Source organism: Thunnus maccoyii, chromosome 5 (assembly GCF_910596095.1).
Source record: "Thunnus maccoyii chromosome 5, fThuMac1.1, whole genome shotgun sequence".
In the NCBI taxonomy this organism is placed as follows: domain Eukaryota; kingdom Metazoa; phylum Chordata; class Actinopteri; order Scombriformes; family Scombridae; genus Thunnus; species Thunnus maccoyii.
The window spans coordinates 21,125,071-21,138,416 of NC_056537.1; the positions used below are offsets into that span (position 1 = coordinate 21,125,071).

A 13,346-nucleotide genomic window follows, 5' to 3' on the forward strand; every position below is an offset into this window, starting at 1 on the left:
TCAAGTGTATGAATTTATTAAGTTTTGCCTAAAATGCACACAAAACATCAAAATAGATACATCCACAGTATAAAAGCTCCTCATGTAACACCACTCACATGATCATGATGTATCTAAAAATCTCATTTTTACAGTGAGTAAATTTTAACCATTATACAGAAAATAAACTATACATAATTTACAAAATTGTCCTCATGCCGTACAATGATCATTTTTACATTAAATGCTTTTAAAACTTCTAAATACAAATAATTCTAAAAATAAATTTGTGAACCAAACTGCAATTTATTAGTTGATCAAGAATTTATCATACAAACACAAACAATACTTTGTCTTTTTGTGATGTCTTACAGGTAATTGCACTTTTAGGACAAAAATAACCATCTTGAATGCTAGATAATAGTAATACAGCGCCATCTTGTGGAGAAATTTGGCAACAAACTTTATCCCTGGAATTACATTGTTTGAACAGTAAACATACTTACACTATACTGAAAAAAAAAGATTAAAACAATTTTGTATCTGCTTAATCCATATAGAAATAACCTACAGAATTTCTACAAATCAAACAAAATAAGTTTACACATGACACCATGAAGGGTGGAGACGTTTAGAGATGAGTTCTGTCCTGGTTTGTGGGAGGAGTGACTGGTTCTGCTTCAGGATACACCAGGAAGCCAGAGAAGGTGGTGTACCTCCCCTGGTTGCTGTAAACGGCGTAGCGCTCATCCTGCTGACTGTACAGCCACACGCTGTCGCCCCGACGGAGAGACAGCAGCAAGCTCTGACTCTGCATCTCCCGCCTCTTGGATGTGTCCTCATCAAACACCATGGCCTGCACCTGGCCCTTCCCGGTCATCAGCTTCACAGAAACAGCTTTACGAGGGTGTTTCCCCACAGTGAAAGCAAAGTAGTAGGCCCCTGGGAAATGGCAGGTGAACAGTCCTGAGGTTTTGTTGAAATGGCCGCCGATGTTGACGTACTCCACATCAAAGGTCAGAGGTGGCTTGCTCTGCTGCCTGCCACTCTGACCCATGAATGTGGATGTCCGTGCCACTGAGAAGGCCGATCGCGGCTGCTCTGACATCTGACCTCCCCAGGGATCAGCGTGGGGGGGACAGTTCGGGTAGTACAGCCCTGGTTGGGACAGGTGATTGCTGATGTAGCTGCTGGTGGAGGTTTCAGGATAGACGAGGTAACCAGAGAAGGTGATGTAAGGGCCAGCATTGCTGTACAAAGCATACTGGGGACTTTGCTGCAACATTAACCACACTGTGTCCATTTCCTTCAAGTTGATCATTATGCTTTGGCTTTGAACTTTCCTTCCTTTCTTGCGGTAGTCATCATACGCTATAGCCTGCACCTCCTCCGTGTTCTTCACCAGTATGACAGAAAGCATTTTCTTTGGAAATTTCCCCACAGAGAAGGAGAAATAGTAAGCTCCGGGGATGCGGCAACGGAAGTGACCGGTGTCCGGATTGAAATCTCCTCCGATGTTGACCATGAGCCTGTTGAAGGTCACTGCCTTCTGCTTGCCTCCTACCACACTGTTGGTTTGTGTGGCGGAGAAAGCAGAGCGGATCCCTGTTGTCACTGGAGGGGCATGAAGGGGTGAAACTGGTCCAGAGCAGGCGATCATGATGAAGAAACATGCCAGGTAGCAGTGAGTGCTCCACTGAGCTAAAAAAAAATTAAAAAAATCAAAGAAATTACATTTACAGATGACAGAAAGAAACTTAATATTTGAGGTGTTGTTGCTGTATGAAATAGAAATCTATTAAATTTCAAGGAAAGATAAACTTCTGTTAGATTGAGCCTTGTGTGTAATAATGCCTGTAAAATACTCCAAGCTGATAAAGAAGTCTGGCTAAGCCCTGTCGAGATAGATCTCAAATCAAGCACTCAGTGTGAGCAGTAGCCCCTCTATAATGTGGCTGATATTGTCTGTTCTCTCTGTGCACTGAGAGAAGGGACTAGATTAGGTGCTGGTTCATCTGTTCCTGTGTGTGTCAAACAATGGAAAATTTTGGAGGGTTGGTGAGGTGGGGCAGGGCAGAATGCTAAAAGACATCACTGTTAAGTGTCAATGAAACGTTACTGGGAAGTATGGGTAGGTTGGAGCAAATCAGTCCCATGAAATTGTAGCTTTTTCATTATTTCTTAGGGAATTCATCTGTTTACATTCCAGAAATTGTGCTATTTTTACCTTTACACATATTGAGGTAAGAGATAAAATAAGGTAAGATATGTACCGGTAGAAAAGCATTATTTTATACAAAATTACTTTGGAGGAGCTTTTCTTTTAAATGTTTGGAAACGTCCACAGAATTTTAAATCACACAATGTCAGACTGGCCTGAAGCGTCTTCATGATCAACAGTAAACTAGCGGAAACCTTGCACCTGTAAAGGCGACCAACATGAGTAGTAATTAGGCTCAGATTTTACACCTGGCTTTTCCTCCTGTTGCCTGTAATATGCATATTTTACAAAAGACTAATAATAGATATTTTGCCCGAAAAGCAGTAATGTTGTCAGAGTTAGGAAAACAAGTGAGCTGGCAAAAGAGTAGCTTTATAGGAGTCAGATACTCACAATTAGGTTTCAATAAACTTTTCAAAACTACAATCCAACATTAAAAAAAAAGTCTACCGTGTAACATGTTGAATTCTTATGGATTTGAATGCAAGTTTGTGTAAAAAAAAAAAGTCAAAAAAAAAAACCTTGAGTACAACGAACTTGATCAGAGATTAACCTAAAATCATCACAAAATTCAAAATAATCTTTTTCTATTATATTTTCCTGCCAATATAAATAAAATAACAGATCATACATTCATTTCCCTTTCTGTTTCCACTCAATGAATTTGTTCTCAAAAACAAAATCAATTAAAAAAATATCAGACTCACCTGTTGGTCTCTGTTGGGATAGAAATTGCATGCTGAACATCCTCTTCTAGTCACTTTTTTAAAATGAAGCTCCAGTGAGTTCGCTGCACTGCTAATGTCCACATAACAGGCCTGACACCCACAGGGACAATGCTTTTGTTCCTACGCATATATCAGGAGGAGGAGCTCCAAACACCCTCCAATATATAGCTCCTATTGGGCCTGCAGTGCAAAAAAAAAAAAAAAAAAAGTGAACATGCCTTGAACCGTGGAAGTGTTAAGTCTAATTCATGCTTTGTTTTGTCTAAAACAGGTAGAGAAGCAGTAGGACACACATTCTGGCAGCCTCAGAGAAACATTTGCTTCTGAATCAAGTTATTAGTTTAGATAAAAAAGTTCTGGAAATGTGAATGTGGAAGATGTATTAAGTTGCCAAATAACGCACTGCTATGTTTATGGTATCTGCCAAGGTGCTGTAAATAAATAAACTGCACTCTGTAGATGTGATGTAATGATTTGATCAAAGTGTTGTGGAGGGTAAAGTCACAACTGAACAAATCATTAAAATTCACCATTAAATTTATCAATATCACAGTGTAAAACTGCTCCATAAAGGTGTAAAATCTCCACCTGAAAAGTGTCTATAAGTGGCAAATAAATGTAGTGGAGTAAAAAGTATCACAATTCCCTCAGAGTTGTAGTGCAGTGGGAGTTATGTGTGGGACTTATTGTTGTTGTTGTTGTTGTTGTTGTTGTTATTGTTGTTATTCATTAAAGATTCTCTGTTTGTTTGTTTATGTTTTGTTGTTGTTGTTTGTTTGTTGTTTGTTTTTGTTTCTGCTCGTGCAGTGGTGCGGAAGATGTTTGTGTTGATTTGTTTTATTCCGGAAAATAATAAATAATTCTAAAAAAAAGTAGCATAAAATGGAAAGTAAAGTACAAGTACCTCAAATGTGTACTTAAGTACATTAGTTAGTTACATTGCACTGCTGGTATTTCAATGGTGTTTACCATGAGAAATTGAAGAACTATACATAAGTCTGATGCACAGACTTGTTATTCCTTGAAACAATTTCACATAAAACTGCGTCAAATATTGATCATATTGTTCTTTTAAAAAACTTTATTTACACAATGGAACTTACAACAGGTTTACCTTTCCAGCAACAGTAACAAGGCAACGTATGCTCGAGGTAGTGTACAGATCATAATACATCAATAAAGAAATCAATAGAAAAAGCAAACAAAAACAAAATTAAATTAATTACAAATCAAATTCATTACACAAGGCTCTAGTTTTCATGGCATTAGAATTTGTGCAGTATTTTAGTGTTTCCAGGTAGGATTTTAAGTTTTAGGACATGTTGGATTTCTGTTTTGCAAATTTGCTGGCGTGTTTATGGAATTTTGCCAATAAAGAAATAAGATTAATAACATATATTTTCTTGATAGGCATTTCATCAGCAAAAAAAAATCCAAATAAAACAAATTCAATTTTGAGACACCTCTCACATCTTATTTGAAACAAAAAATTACTACCTATACCAATATACAGATTATTCCAAACAAATACAGAAGCAGGTTTACTAGTTGTGCTCCTCTGGATTATTTCTCTTATACATTTAATATTATTTTTTATACTTTTTTATACTGAATTCCCTATATATAATCCTGGTGGAGTAGTCTGATGTGTTATATCTCTGGTTGACAGCAGCATTTTAATACCTGATAACATCAAAGACAATAGTAATACTACTACTCCCTGGAGAATTTGATATTGTCTTTTTTTTCCATCACTTTATTTATAGAAGGCGTCACTTACAACATGTGTGACATTAATACAATAACTATAACAATAAATAGGAAACAATTATGCATCATAATGAAATAAAGATAACATAAAGAACATGACTTCACTTTCAGTTTGTTGTTACAGACAACATGGGAACAGGACAAAGAGTCAAAGTAATAATAATAATTAAACAGATAAAAAATAACTTAACAGAAAAGGCAATAAAATCAGATTTACTTAGAGCATATTAATTGTATGTGCACATTTCTTATTGTTAATAAGTTGGATAGACTCAAAATACTCTCTAAATTCAATCATGAAAAATTCAAACGAGAACTTGGATTTATGGATGTGAAATGTTCCCAGTAAAATTAATAAATTGACAGTCTGTTGAAGTTTCAGGTCTTGTTTAATAGTATAGTATTACATCCTTGGCTTCCAGTTTATTGAATGGTTGGTTTGAGTGTTAAAATAATCCTCAATGTTTGTTTGTTTTTTTCCAGAATCCTGATGTTTACTGACAATCATAAAATAGATGTTTAGTTGTGTCTTCATTTTTACAAAAACGATCATATTGTTGTCAGCTGTCATGACGCAGAGAGCCCGGAAAACGTGTGTGTGTGTGTGTGTGTGTGTGTGTGTGTGTGTGTGTGTGTGTGTGTGTGTGTGTGTGTGCTGTCAATGCCAACGACAGAGAGCAGGCAGTGAGAGCCTAAAGCCCGCATTTAAGACAAGATGGCAGGACTGCCCCGCAGGATCATCAAGGTAAACATTTTACCCTTCAAGCAGCAGCGTGTCTGACTTTTCACTGACGGCTCAAACTCAACACACTCAGTCTAAAAACTCCCAAATGCTCCGCTGTTCCGCCCCGGTTCACTGTTTTGTTTGCTAACGTTAGCATCCGGCTCGCTAACGTTAAAGTAACTTCCGTTTCATTTCCGTGCCCAGATACACCGAGACACGGCGGGTTAAAATACATAAAGCTGCGTAAAGAAGAGATCACTTATTCCAAATATACGTTACTTAACAAGAATATGAGTTTTCCCTTAATTGCTTAAATCTGACTATGAATGGCTGGCTAACCAGGCTAACGATGCTAGCCTGTGCTAGTTTGTTAGCTGTGTTTGTAGTTGAAAGATGAAAACAGGAACACTCGACGAGCCAACACCAGCCGGAAACGCCCAGTATTATACTTTTCTGTTAAGTGAACATAAGATGTGACATTTTCCTATTGTAGTCTTTTCTACGGACTCTGACTGGCCTTTAGATTTCACTGTTTTTAAGTTACTAGCGTTAGCTAGCTGGGAGTTAAAGCTAGTATGATAGTTTAGACGTAACGTGGTGACGTCGTACTACTTAACCAACACAGTAGACTGGTTTGATAGTTGACCTGCAGTCACTTCCAGTGCAGACTTTTGCCGCAGAGCCCCAGACTCTCAGAGGCTGATGTAAGCAGGTTAAAGAGGGTTTGCTAAAGATGCTCTTATTTAATAAGTTTCATCCACTGGCTTTCAACAATGTGATTTATTGTCATAGGTGTTTGACACTAATGTCAGTCTTTTGCTTTTATGAAGATTTGTTTTCTGTTCTCTGCACCACTCAAATGCAAACCCACAATCACATTAAAGATCCCCTCCAGACATGTTTTAAGATGTATGTAAAATACTCTACTTTGAGTAATAATTTGTGTCTGAGATGGTTTTTCCACAAAAAAAGTTCAGTTATCTTTGATGTCTCCTACTTCACTGTAAAGTCCATTCTCAGTGTTTGCGCACTGGAGGCTTCAAGTTTCCACATCACACAAATCGCGCACCCGTTAAAATCAGATTTCCATTGAGCACAGAGAAACCTTCCACTTTCAGCAGATGAATGTGAAAACAGCCTTCCAGTGCCAAACTCTGCACAAATATCATTCTGCACAATGAAGCTCAAACACTCAACTGTAGGAACAAGAAGAAAAACACATTTTTGAGTACATTTACCTGTCGTGACAGTCATAGTATTAAGTGTACGTAGCATTTTATTTCTATGTCTTCTATGTGATTTCACACTGGACTCTAAAGGGGCTCACTGGCTGCCTGTCTGTGTTGTTACATTATCTTGTGTTCAGGAGTTAGGTGTTTCAGGTGGGGTTCAAAGTAATGTTTTCATTATTTATTAATACACAGATTATTTCTTAAATTAAGTGATTAATCATTTGGCATATAAAATGTCAGATGCCTAAAGTTCCCAGAGACCAGGGTGATGTGGTGGAACTGCGTTCACTGTCTGACCAGCAGCCACTAATCTTTGACTATTTAATTCATTTAAAATGAATTAAATAGTTAGTATTTAAAGTATTTACAAATACATAATTTAACATCATTATTTCCAGATATTGAAATTACAGCTCATCTGATTTGTAAAGGAATAAGTCTGTGTTGAGATTTATAATTAAAGCATCTAGAAAAATGAAGGAAACACAGGTGTTTTGCACATGTGAAGCTGCACAGGTGAGTGAGTAAACAGACCACAGACTGGTGTTGGTGGGAAAAGGTGGGAATGCTGGGAACACTACATAGCGGACCGAGCCCTTGAGCCCTCAGAGCGTGTGACTGGAACTGGGAGCCCCTCTCCCGTCTGTGTTTTCACTGCATGGTTTTGTCTGTGGGTTATCTGAAACATTTCAGGAATTTGTCTCGCAGTTGCATTCAGGAAAAAGAGCGTCAAAAACAAGTGGAGGCTTTACGAGCTTTATTTGATGCTATTTTTTTCATACGTAGTCGGTTATGTTGTTTTTATTGTTCTGTTGTTGTCAGCGATGATGGATATACTGCTGTATATGAGGCTCGTGTGCAATGCGTTCAGACAGACACAAGGAAAGACGAGGTTTAAACAAATTAAGCCTACCGTGCCTTCCAGAGTTACAGGAAAAGTGTTTGTTGAATATCAGTATTACAGTTGAATTACTGTAGATTAATGAAGAGCTGAGAATAGTACAGTGTCTAATGTTTGAATAGCAGTGAGCCTGAATGTAGTTTCATTGTTGAAGGCATCTCTCAGGTGTGTCAGTCCAGCATACCACACAAACCATATCAGATACCCGCTCCTCTTTCTCAGCAGAGGTGTGTGTTTCTGTCGGCCACTCAGCTGTCACCGTAAGCTGGGAGTAGCCTTGCTGCAGTGGCTGATGGGTATGGACATAACGGTCTCCTGGTGGTGTGGTGGCTGCGTCAGTGTCACCTCTAAAAGACAGTGACATACTGCACAGAAAGTCTTCAGATTCACAGCAGCACTTAGCCGCTGTTGTCGTCAAAGACACCCTCCTCTCTGTGTTAAACGATAAATCCAAGCAGACTACAGTCCAGCTTCTCACAGCTTTTTGCAGCTCTGAGGTTTAGGCTGTGGCTGTTACAAACCTTTAAAATTAATACATTTATTAAACAGGATTTACCAATATTGAATTTAAAAAAGGAGAGAGCATTTCCTCCAATAAGATGTGTTTAAAATCACTACAACACTGCCATATGTCGTTTCCAGCAGTATAGTCAATACTCGATACAGATGTAGATGTCTATAAAACACAGCTTTGTTGGTAACTGCCATGATTTATTACCAAGCATTACACTGTCTCCAAGTTTCCGCAATCACTGAAGGAGAAGAGCATAAAATACTTCAATCCACTGTGTCATATAGTTCTATATGGATCTATATGATTGGTGGATCTTTGCGTGTAAGATGCGGGCTGTCAGTTGCCTTGAGTGGGGAAATAAATGCTTTTGTAAAATAGCAAAAGAGGGAAGTCTGCTCCCCTTCAGTCATCACAAAAGCTTTCAGACAGATGGAGAAAGAAAATGTCTTTATCCTTTTACACAATTGGTTAGTAAATGTAACATAAAAACACACCTTTATGTACTTGTCATTCACAAAAGAAACTTTGTAAATCAATGCAAAGTATCGGCAAAATGTTGATTTTTTTGGTCCTTGAACTTGTTGAAAGGTGTGTTGCAAAAGAGAGAGACATCACTTACATCCTACATCCAGCTACAATGAAACGGTAGATGGGATTGCAGATTGGTTGCTCTGGATCCCTTGGAGGTCATTAGCTGCCTTTTGTAGTATGACAGGTGCTCTGTGCTGCATCTTCTTTAAAAGTCGAGCCATTTTCCAGTCTGGTAACCCTGTGCAGTTGTATCTCAGCCCTGCCAGAACATCTTGCCCTGCATCCTTCCTTTCACTGATATATTAAACACACATACATCTCTGAACGGGGCCTTATACAGGCAGTGCAGTTTGAGGCACCAACACGTAGTTCATTTCTTCCTTTTTTTTTGTCTTGATTTACCAGGAAACTCAGCGTTTGCTTGCAGAGCCTGTCCCAGGCATCAAAGCAGAGCCAGACGAAGGCAATGCCCGCTACTTTCACGTGGTCATCGCTGGACCTCAGGACTCACCTTTTGAGGGAGGCACATTTAAACTTGAACTCTTTTTACCAGAGGAATATCCCATGGCAGCTCCTAAAGTACGCTTCATGACCAAAATATATCATCCCAATGTAGACAAGCTGGGAAGAATATGTCTAGACATTTTGAAAGGTAAGTGAGCGCCGCAGTACTCTGACACAATTAATGCTTGGGCACATACAAGCTATTACGTGTGGTGTACAGTGTGTTATTCAAAGGGACAATTGACAGGAAATGTGTCTTTTCCCAAGCAGCTTTACTGGCCAGTTTACACCTTTTCTGTCTTCAGTCTGTTGAGTCAGACTTGTTACTGTAGGAAAGCCTGTATGTATTGTGTCCTGTGATATTTGGCCTGTGAATGAAGTGAGGGATTTGCCAATTTAATCCTGCTCAAAAGATCAAGGGCCTCTTGTGACCTATCACCACCGTCTCTTCACTGCCCCTGCAGCTCAGAATAGATACACCATTCCCTCTATTCCTTTCTCACTCTTTTTTTTCCCCCTTCTTTTCACCACCCTTTTCACTCTGTCGTCCCTTCGCTTTTGTTGGTCTCCTTTTTTAATTTTCTTAGCACCCTCTGTCTTTTTGTTTTCTCCTTTTCTCAGATAAATGGTCGCCAGCTCTGCAGATTCGTACAGTGCTGCTATCAATCCAGGCGTTACTAAGTGCACCGAACCCTGATGATCCCCTAGCGAACGATGTTGCAGAGAAGTGGAAGTCCAGTGAAGCTGAAGCCATAGAGACAGGTGAGAGCTGTGATCTGGCCGGGTTCATAGGAACATCCACCTCAAACACACATATACTATACAGCAACAAATCACTGTTTACAAAGTATTTTGCATTTGAATTTGTTGCTATGTCTTTATTCACCTATATCATATCCTTATTTTATACTGTATATCTTAGTTACTGGAACATGATGAAACTTTACTCAGAATATTGTTTTCATTGTTTAAAAAAAAAGTCAATTTCCGAGTGAGTTCCTCCAGTGTCTCTTTCTGAGGCATGTAAGAGGGGTCCCTTGTGGCCATTGGTGGTTATTGTAATAAAACTTAAAACTAAAGCTGCAGACAGCAATAAGGCAACTGAGTTCATGTCTCCCAAATTTGATCATGAAGTGGAAAAAAATGTGATTTATAAATTCCAGCATTTGTTCAAAATTCATTTTCATATCAGGGTTTTTTTTTTTTTCAAAAAACAGGTGGGCATGTATGGCTGAAACTAATGATTATTTTCATTATAGATTAACCTGCTGATTATTCTTTTGATTAATCAGTTCATCATTTAGTCTATGAAATGTAAAAAAAAATCATGAAAAAATTGGATTCATAGTTTGTTAAGAAGCCACAGTGATATCTTCAATTTGCTTGTTTTGTCCAAAAACTTGAGATATTCTATTCATATTTTATTCAGTTATTCATATATGACAGAGAAAAACAGCATGTTGTCACATATGACATTTTTGGTATTTTTGCTTGAAAAATGACAAAATGAATGAGCTATTCGTTTATTTCTGTTGATTGATTAATTGGTTATTTGCTGCAGCTCTAATGGGGATGTCATTTGGGAGCTTCTCCTTCATGCTAACTACGGTTAAGAGTCACTTTGGTAAATGTTGCTTCTCTCTTTTTGCTCTACAGCCAAGTCATGGACCAGGCTTTATGCTGGAAACAAAAATGAAGTGTAGAGCAGCCTAACAAGCGGCGACACAAGTGGAAGACAAGTGTGAACACAAATCCTCATGTTCTGCCAAGACCTCTTCCTACTTCATTTGCATTTAAAGGACACCGTCTCATATATATATATATATATATATATATATACATACATATATACATACATATATATATATATATATATATATATATATATATATATATATATATATATATATATATATATATATATATATTATAAACATGAATATATTGTAAAGGAAAAAAAACTGCTGACAATTGATGACAATTGCTGACAATTGGTGATTTAAATGCACACTAGTAATGAAATGACTCGTCTTTGTCCTAATTCACTGCTGTTCAGATGCATGGGCGGAGGTTTTAGATCCACTCACCTGGCTTTCTTCATACATTGATTTTTTGCCAACTGCTGCTTTAACAAGCGTGTAGAGGGGGATAGAGGTCTTACATCCCACATTTTTGGGGGGATGTGTATTTTGGGGGAGGGGGGGCAGAGCAGTGGAGGGGTGAGGAGGAAAGACTGGCTAGATGTGGTCCATATGGTATACTTTTTATGTTTCTTTTAACTTCTTGTGTCGCTGTTTGTTTATTAAAAGCAGCTAACTACTACTAGCTCACTGTATGTAGACACTCACCTGGAGATGGACCAGAGTTTTGTCCTGTGTAGACGACCAATCAGGACGCACAAACAATCAAAGCCCTACTTCTTCTTTAAGTCACGTCTGGCTTTGTAAAAAAAACAAAACAAACTAAAAACCAAACTGAGCCTGCTACTGTCACATTAACTTTTTCAACCACTGCCAGTGTAGACTCGAGGTAGACTTGTCGATGGTGTGGAGAGAGAGTGTGAGGTTCAGGTGGACATTGTGGACCTTTCCCTAGTTTTAGCACATATGTTTTATGACCATATCCAGTCTTCTATATGTGACTCTTTCTTGCTATTGTCATACTAACCACTCTGCTTTTTCCCTGTGTCATCACAGTCTAATGCTACAGTGGTTTACCTTCCTCCAATTGCATTTATTTCACATAGCAAGGGTTATACTTGAGCTATCGGTTATTTTGATGACGTGAGGGGGTTGGGGTGGGGTGGGGTGGGGTGGGGGGGCTGAGGGACATGTGTAAGAGAAGATGCTGAGTTTTGGCAGGATCAAATCAAACTCCCAAAAGATCATTGAAGGCTTCGACTCTCGACTGTCAGCGTGTCTTTGGCTGAAAAGTCTGTATTCAGTTCACTGTTTGTAAATTCATTCTTTCTAATAATCTGGGGGAGGAAATGTTTTCCTGCTCTCAGACTGCTATGAAACAGTCCACCTGCATACTTTTTTGTTCTGTAAATAAAATCTGTTGATTAATAAATCGTTTCTCGGGCGTGATTCTTGATGGGATACGTATGATACCGCTGTTGATGTACTGTATGCTAAAAGAAAATCATTTAATACGTTTGTACAGCTGGCTAGTCAGATACAGTCTGATAATGCTCATGACCAACGCCAGTGGTGAAAATAGTTACTTCTTTACTCTAAGTAGGGCTGCATATAAGGATTTTTTGCAGTATTTGGTATTTTTAAAACAAACCATGAATTGAGAAAATAATCTGTTGAGTAATCGATAATTAAAATAATCGCTAATTGGTAGCACTGTCTCAAAATTGCTTGTTTTGTTGACCAACAGTCCAAAAACCCAAAGACATTCAATTTACTGTCATATAAGACAAAGAAAAGCATCAAATCCTCACGCTGGAGAAGTTGGAACCAAGTAATGTTTGACATTTTTGCTTTAAAAAATCACTTATGATTAATTCATTATCAAAATAGTTGCTGATTAATTTTCTGCCGACTGACTCACTGTTTCAGCTCTGAAAGTATCAATATTACCATATAAATGTACTTAATAGAATAAGTCCCCCATTCAAAATTCTATGTAAGTGAAAAGTACAGAAATACAGATAATACAGAAGTATTATCAACAAAATAACTGCCACATAATATATGGTATGATGTATTACAATAGTGAATTATTATTGATGTGTTAAAATGTAAGCAGCATTTCAATGTAGATGATTGAAGTGTGGCTAATTTAAAGTATTTTACAAACTGTCACCTCAACAGGTGTCACTTATTTAGCCAAATTAGACCTTCTCTCACGACTGTGGGCATGCGCATATGCACTGATCTCTTAGTCCTGTCATTTTGGAAGCAGTCTACATTTAAAGTTGAACATCAAGTTAATCACTGAGTGCCATTTTTAAACAGCTCGCCTCCTTCCACTAGAGGGAGACCCTGAGCTTTCTAACTTTCATACTTAATAGTACATTATCTGGCTTTATTTACCTCACTAACACTGCTGTAACCAGACCGTTTGACTCCACTGGACGTGTTTCAAAATTGACGTGACGTGTTTTGTTTATTTGACCTCACTTTCTTTCTTTCTTGGGGCTATTATCGGGCAATCATGAAAATCCAAATGCGACTGGTGAAGAAAATGTGTTTTTTTCAAACTGGGTTAAGGCAAAAACAAGGCGTAGGC

The 13,346-nt window shown here is 38.1% G+C and overlaps 2 protein-coding genes across 2 annotated transcripts; one reads left to right on the forward strand and one right to left on the reverse strand.

The window, feature by feature from the left end:
• On the reverse strand, window positions 1–3,015 carry c1qtnf13 (C1q and TNF related 13). The gene is made up of 2 exons (XM_042412438.1): window positions 2,908–3,015; window positions 1–1,680 (listed from the first exon to the last, which is right to left on the reverse strand). The coding sequence occupies exons 1-2, from the start codon at window positions 2,945–2,947 to the stop codon at window positions 611–613; spliced, it is 1,110 nt and encodes a 369-aa protein (XP_042268372.1). The 5' UTR covers window positions 2,948–3,015; the 3' UTR covers window positions 1–610.
• A 2,289-nt stretch (window positions 3,016–5,304) lies between these two features.
• Window positions 5,305–10,935, forward strand: ube2na (ubiquitin-conjugating enzyme E2Na). Its single transcript, XM_042410557.1, has 4 exons — window positions 5,305–5,443; window positions 9,006–9,252; window positions 9,726–9,866; window positions 10,761–10,935. The coding sequence occupies exons 1-4, from the start codon at window positions 5,414–5,416 to the stop codon at window positions 10,805–10,807; spliced, it is 465 nt and encodes a 154-aa protein (XP_042266491.1). The 5' UTR covers window positions 5,305–5,413; the 3' UTR covers window positions 10,808–10,935.
• Window positions 10,936–13,346: the final 2,411 nt, after the last annotated feature.

What these genes read in the sequence shown, in the direction of transcription:
- c1qtnf13 (XM_042412438.1), bottom strand. Translation starts at nt 2,947, where the DNA reads ATGTTCAGCATGCAATTTCTATCCCAACAGAGACCAACAG. An exon ending in ATCCCAACAGAGACCAACAG is followed by an intron (nt 1,681 to 2,907) that starts GTGAGTCTGATA and finishes ATTTTTTTTTAG; the next exon opens with CTCAGTGGAGCACTCACTGC.
- ube2na (XM_042410557.1), top strand. Translation starts at nt 5,414, where the DNA reads ATGGCAGGACTGCCCCGCAGGATCATCAAG. An exon ending in TGCCCCGCAGGATCATCAAG is followed by an intron (nt 5,444 to 9,005) that starts GTAAACATTTTA and finishes TTGATTTACCAG; the next exon opens with GAAACTCAGCGTTTGCTTGC. An exon ending in AGCTGAAGCCATAGAGACAG is followed by an intron (nt 9,867 to 10,760) that starts GTGAGAGCTGTG and finishes TTTGCTCTACAG; the next exon opens with CCAAGTCATGGACCAGGCTT.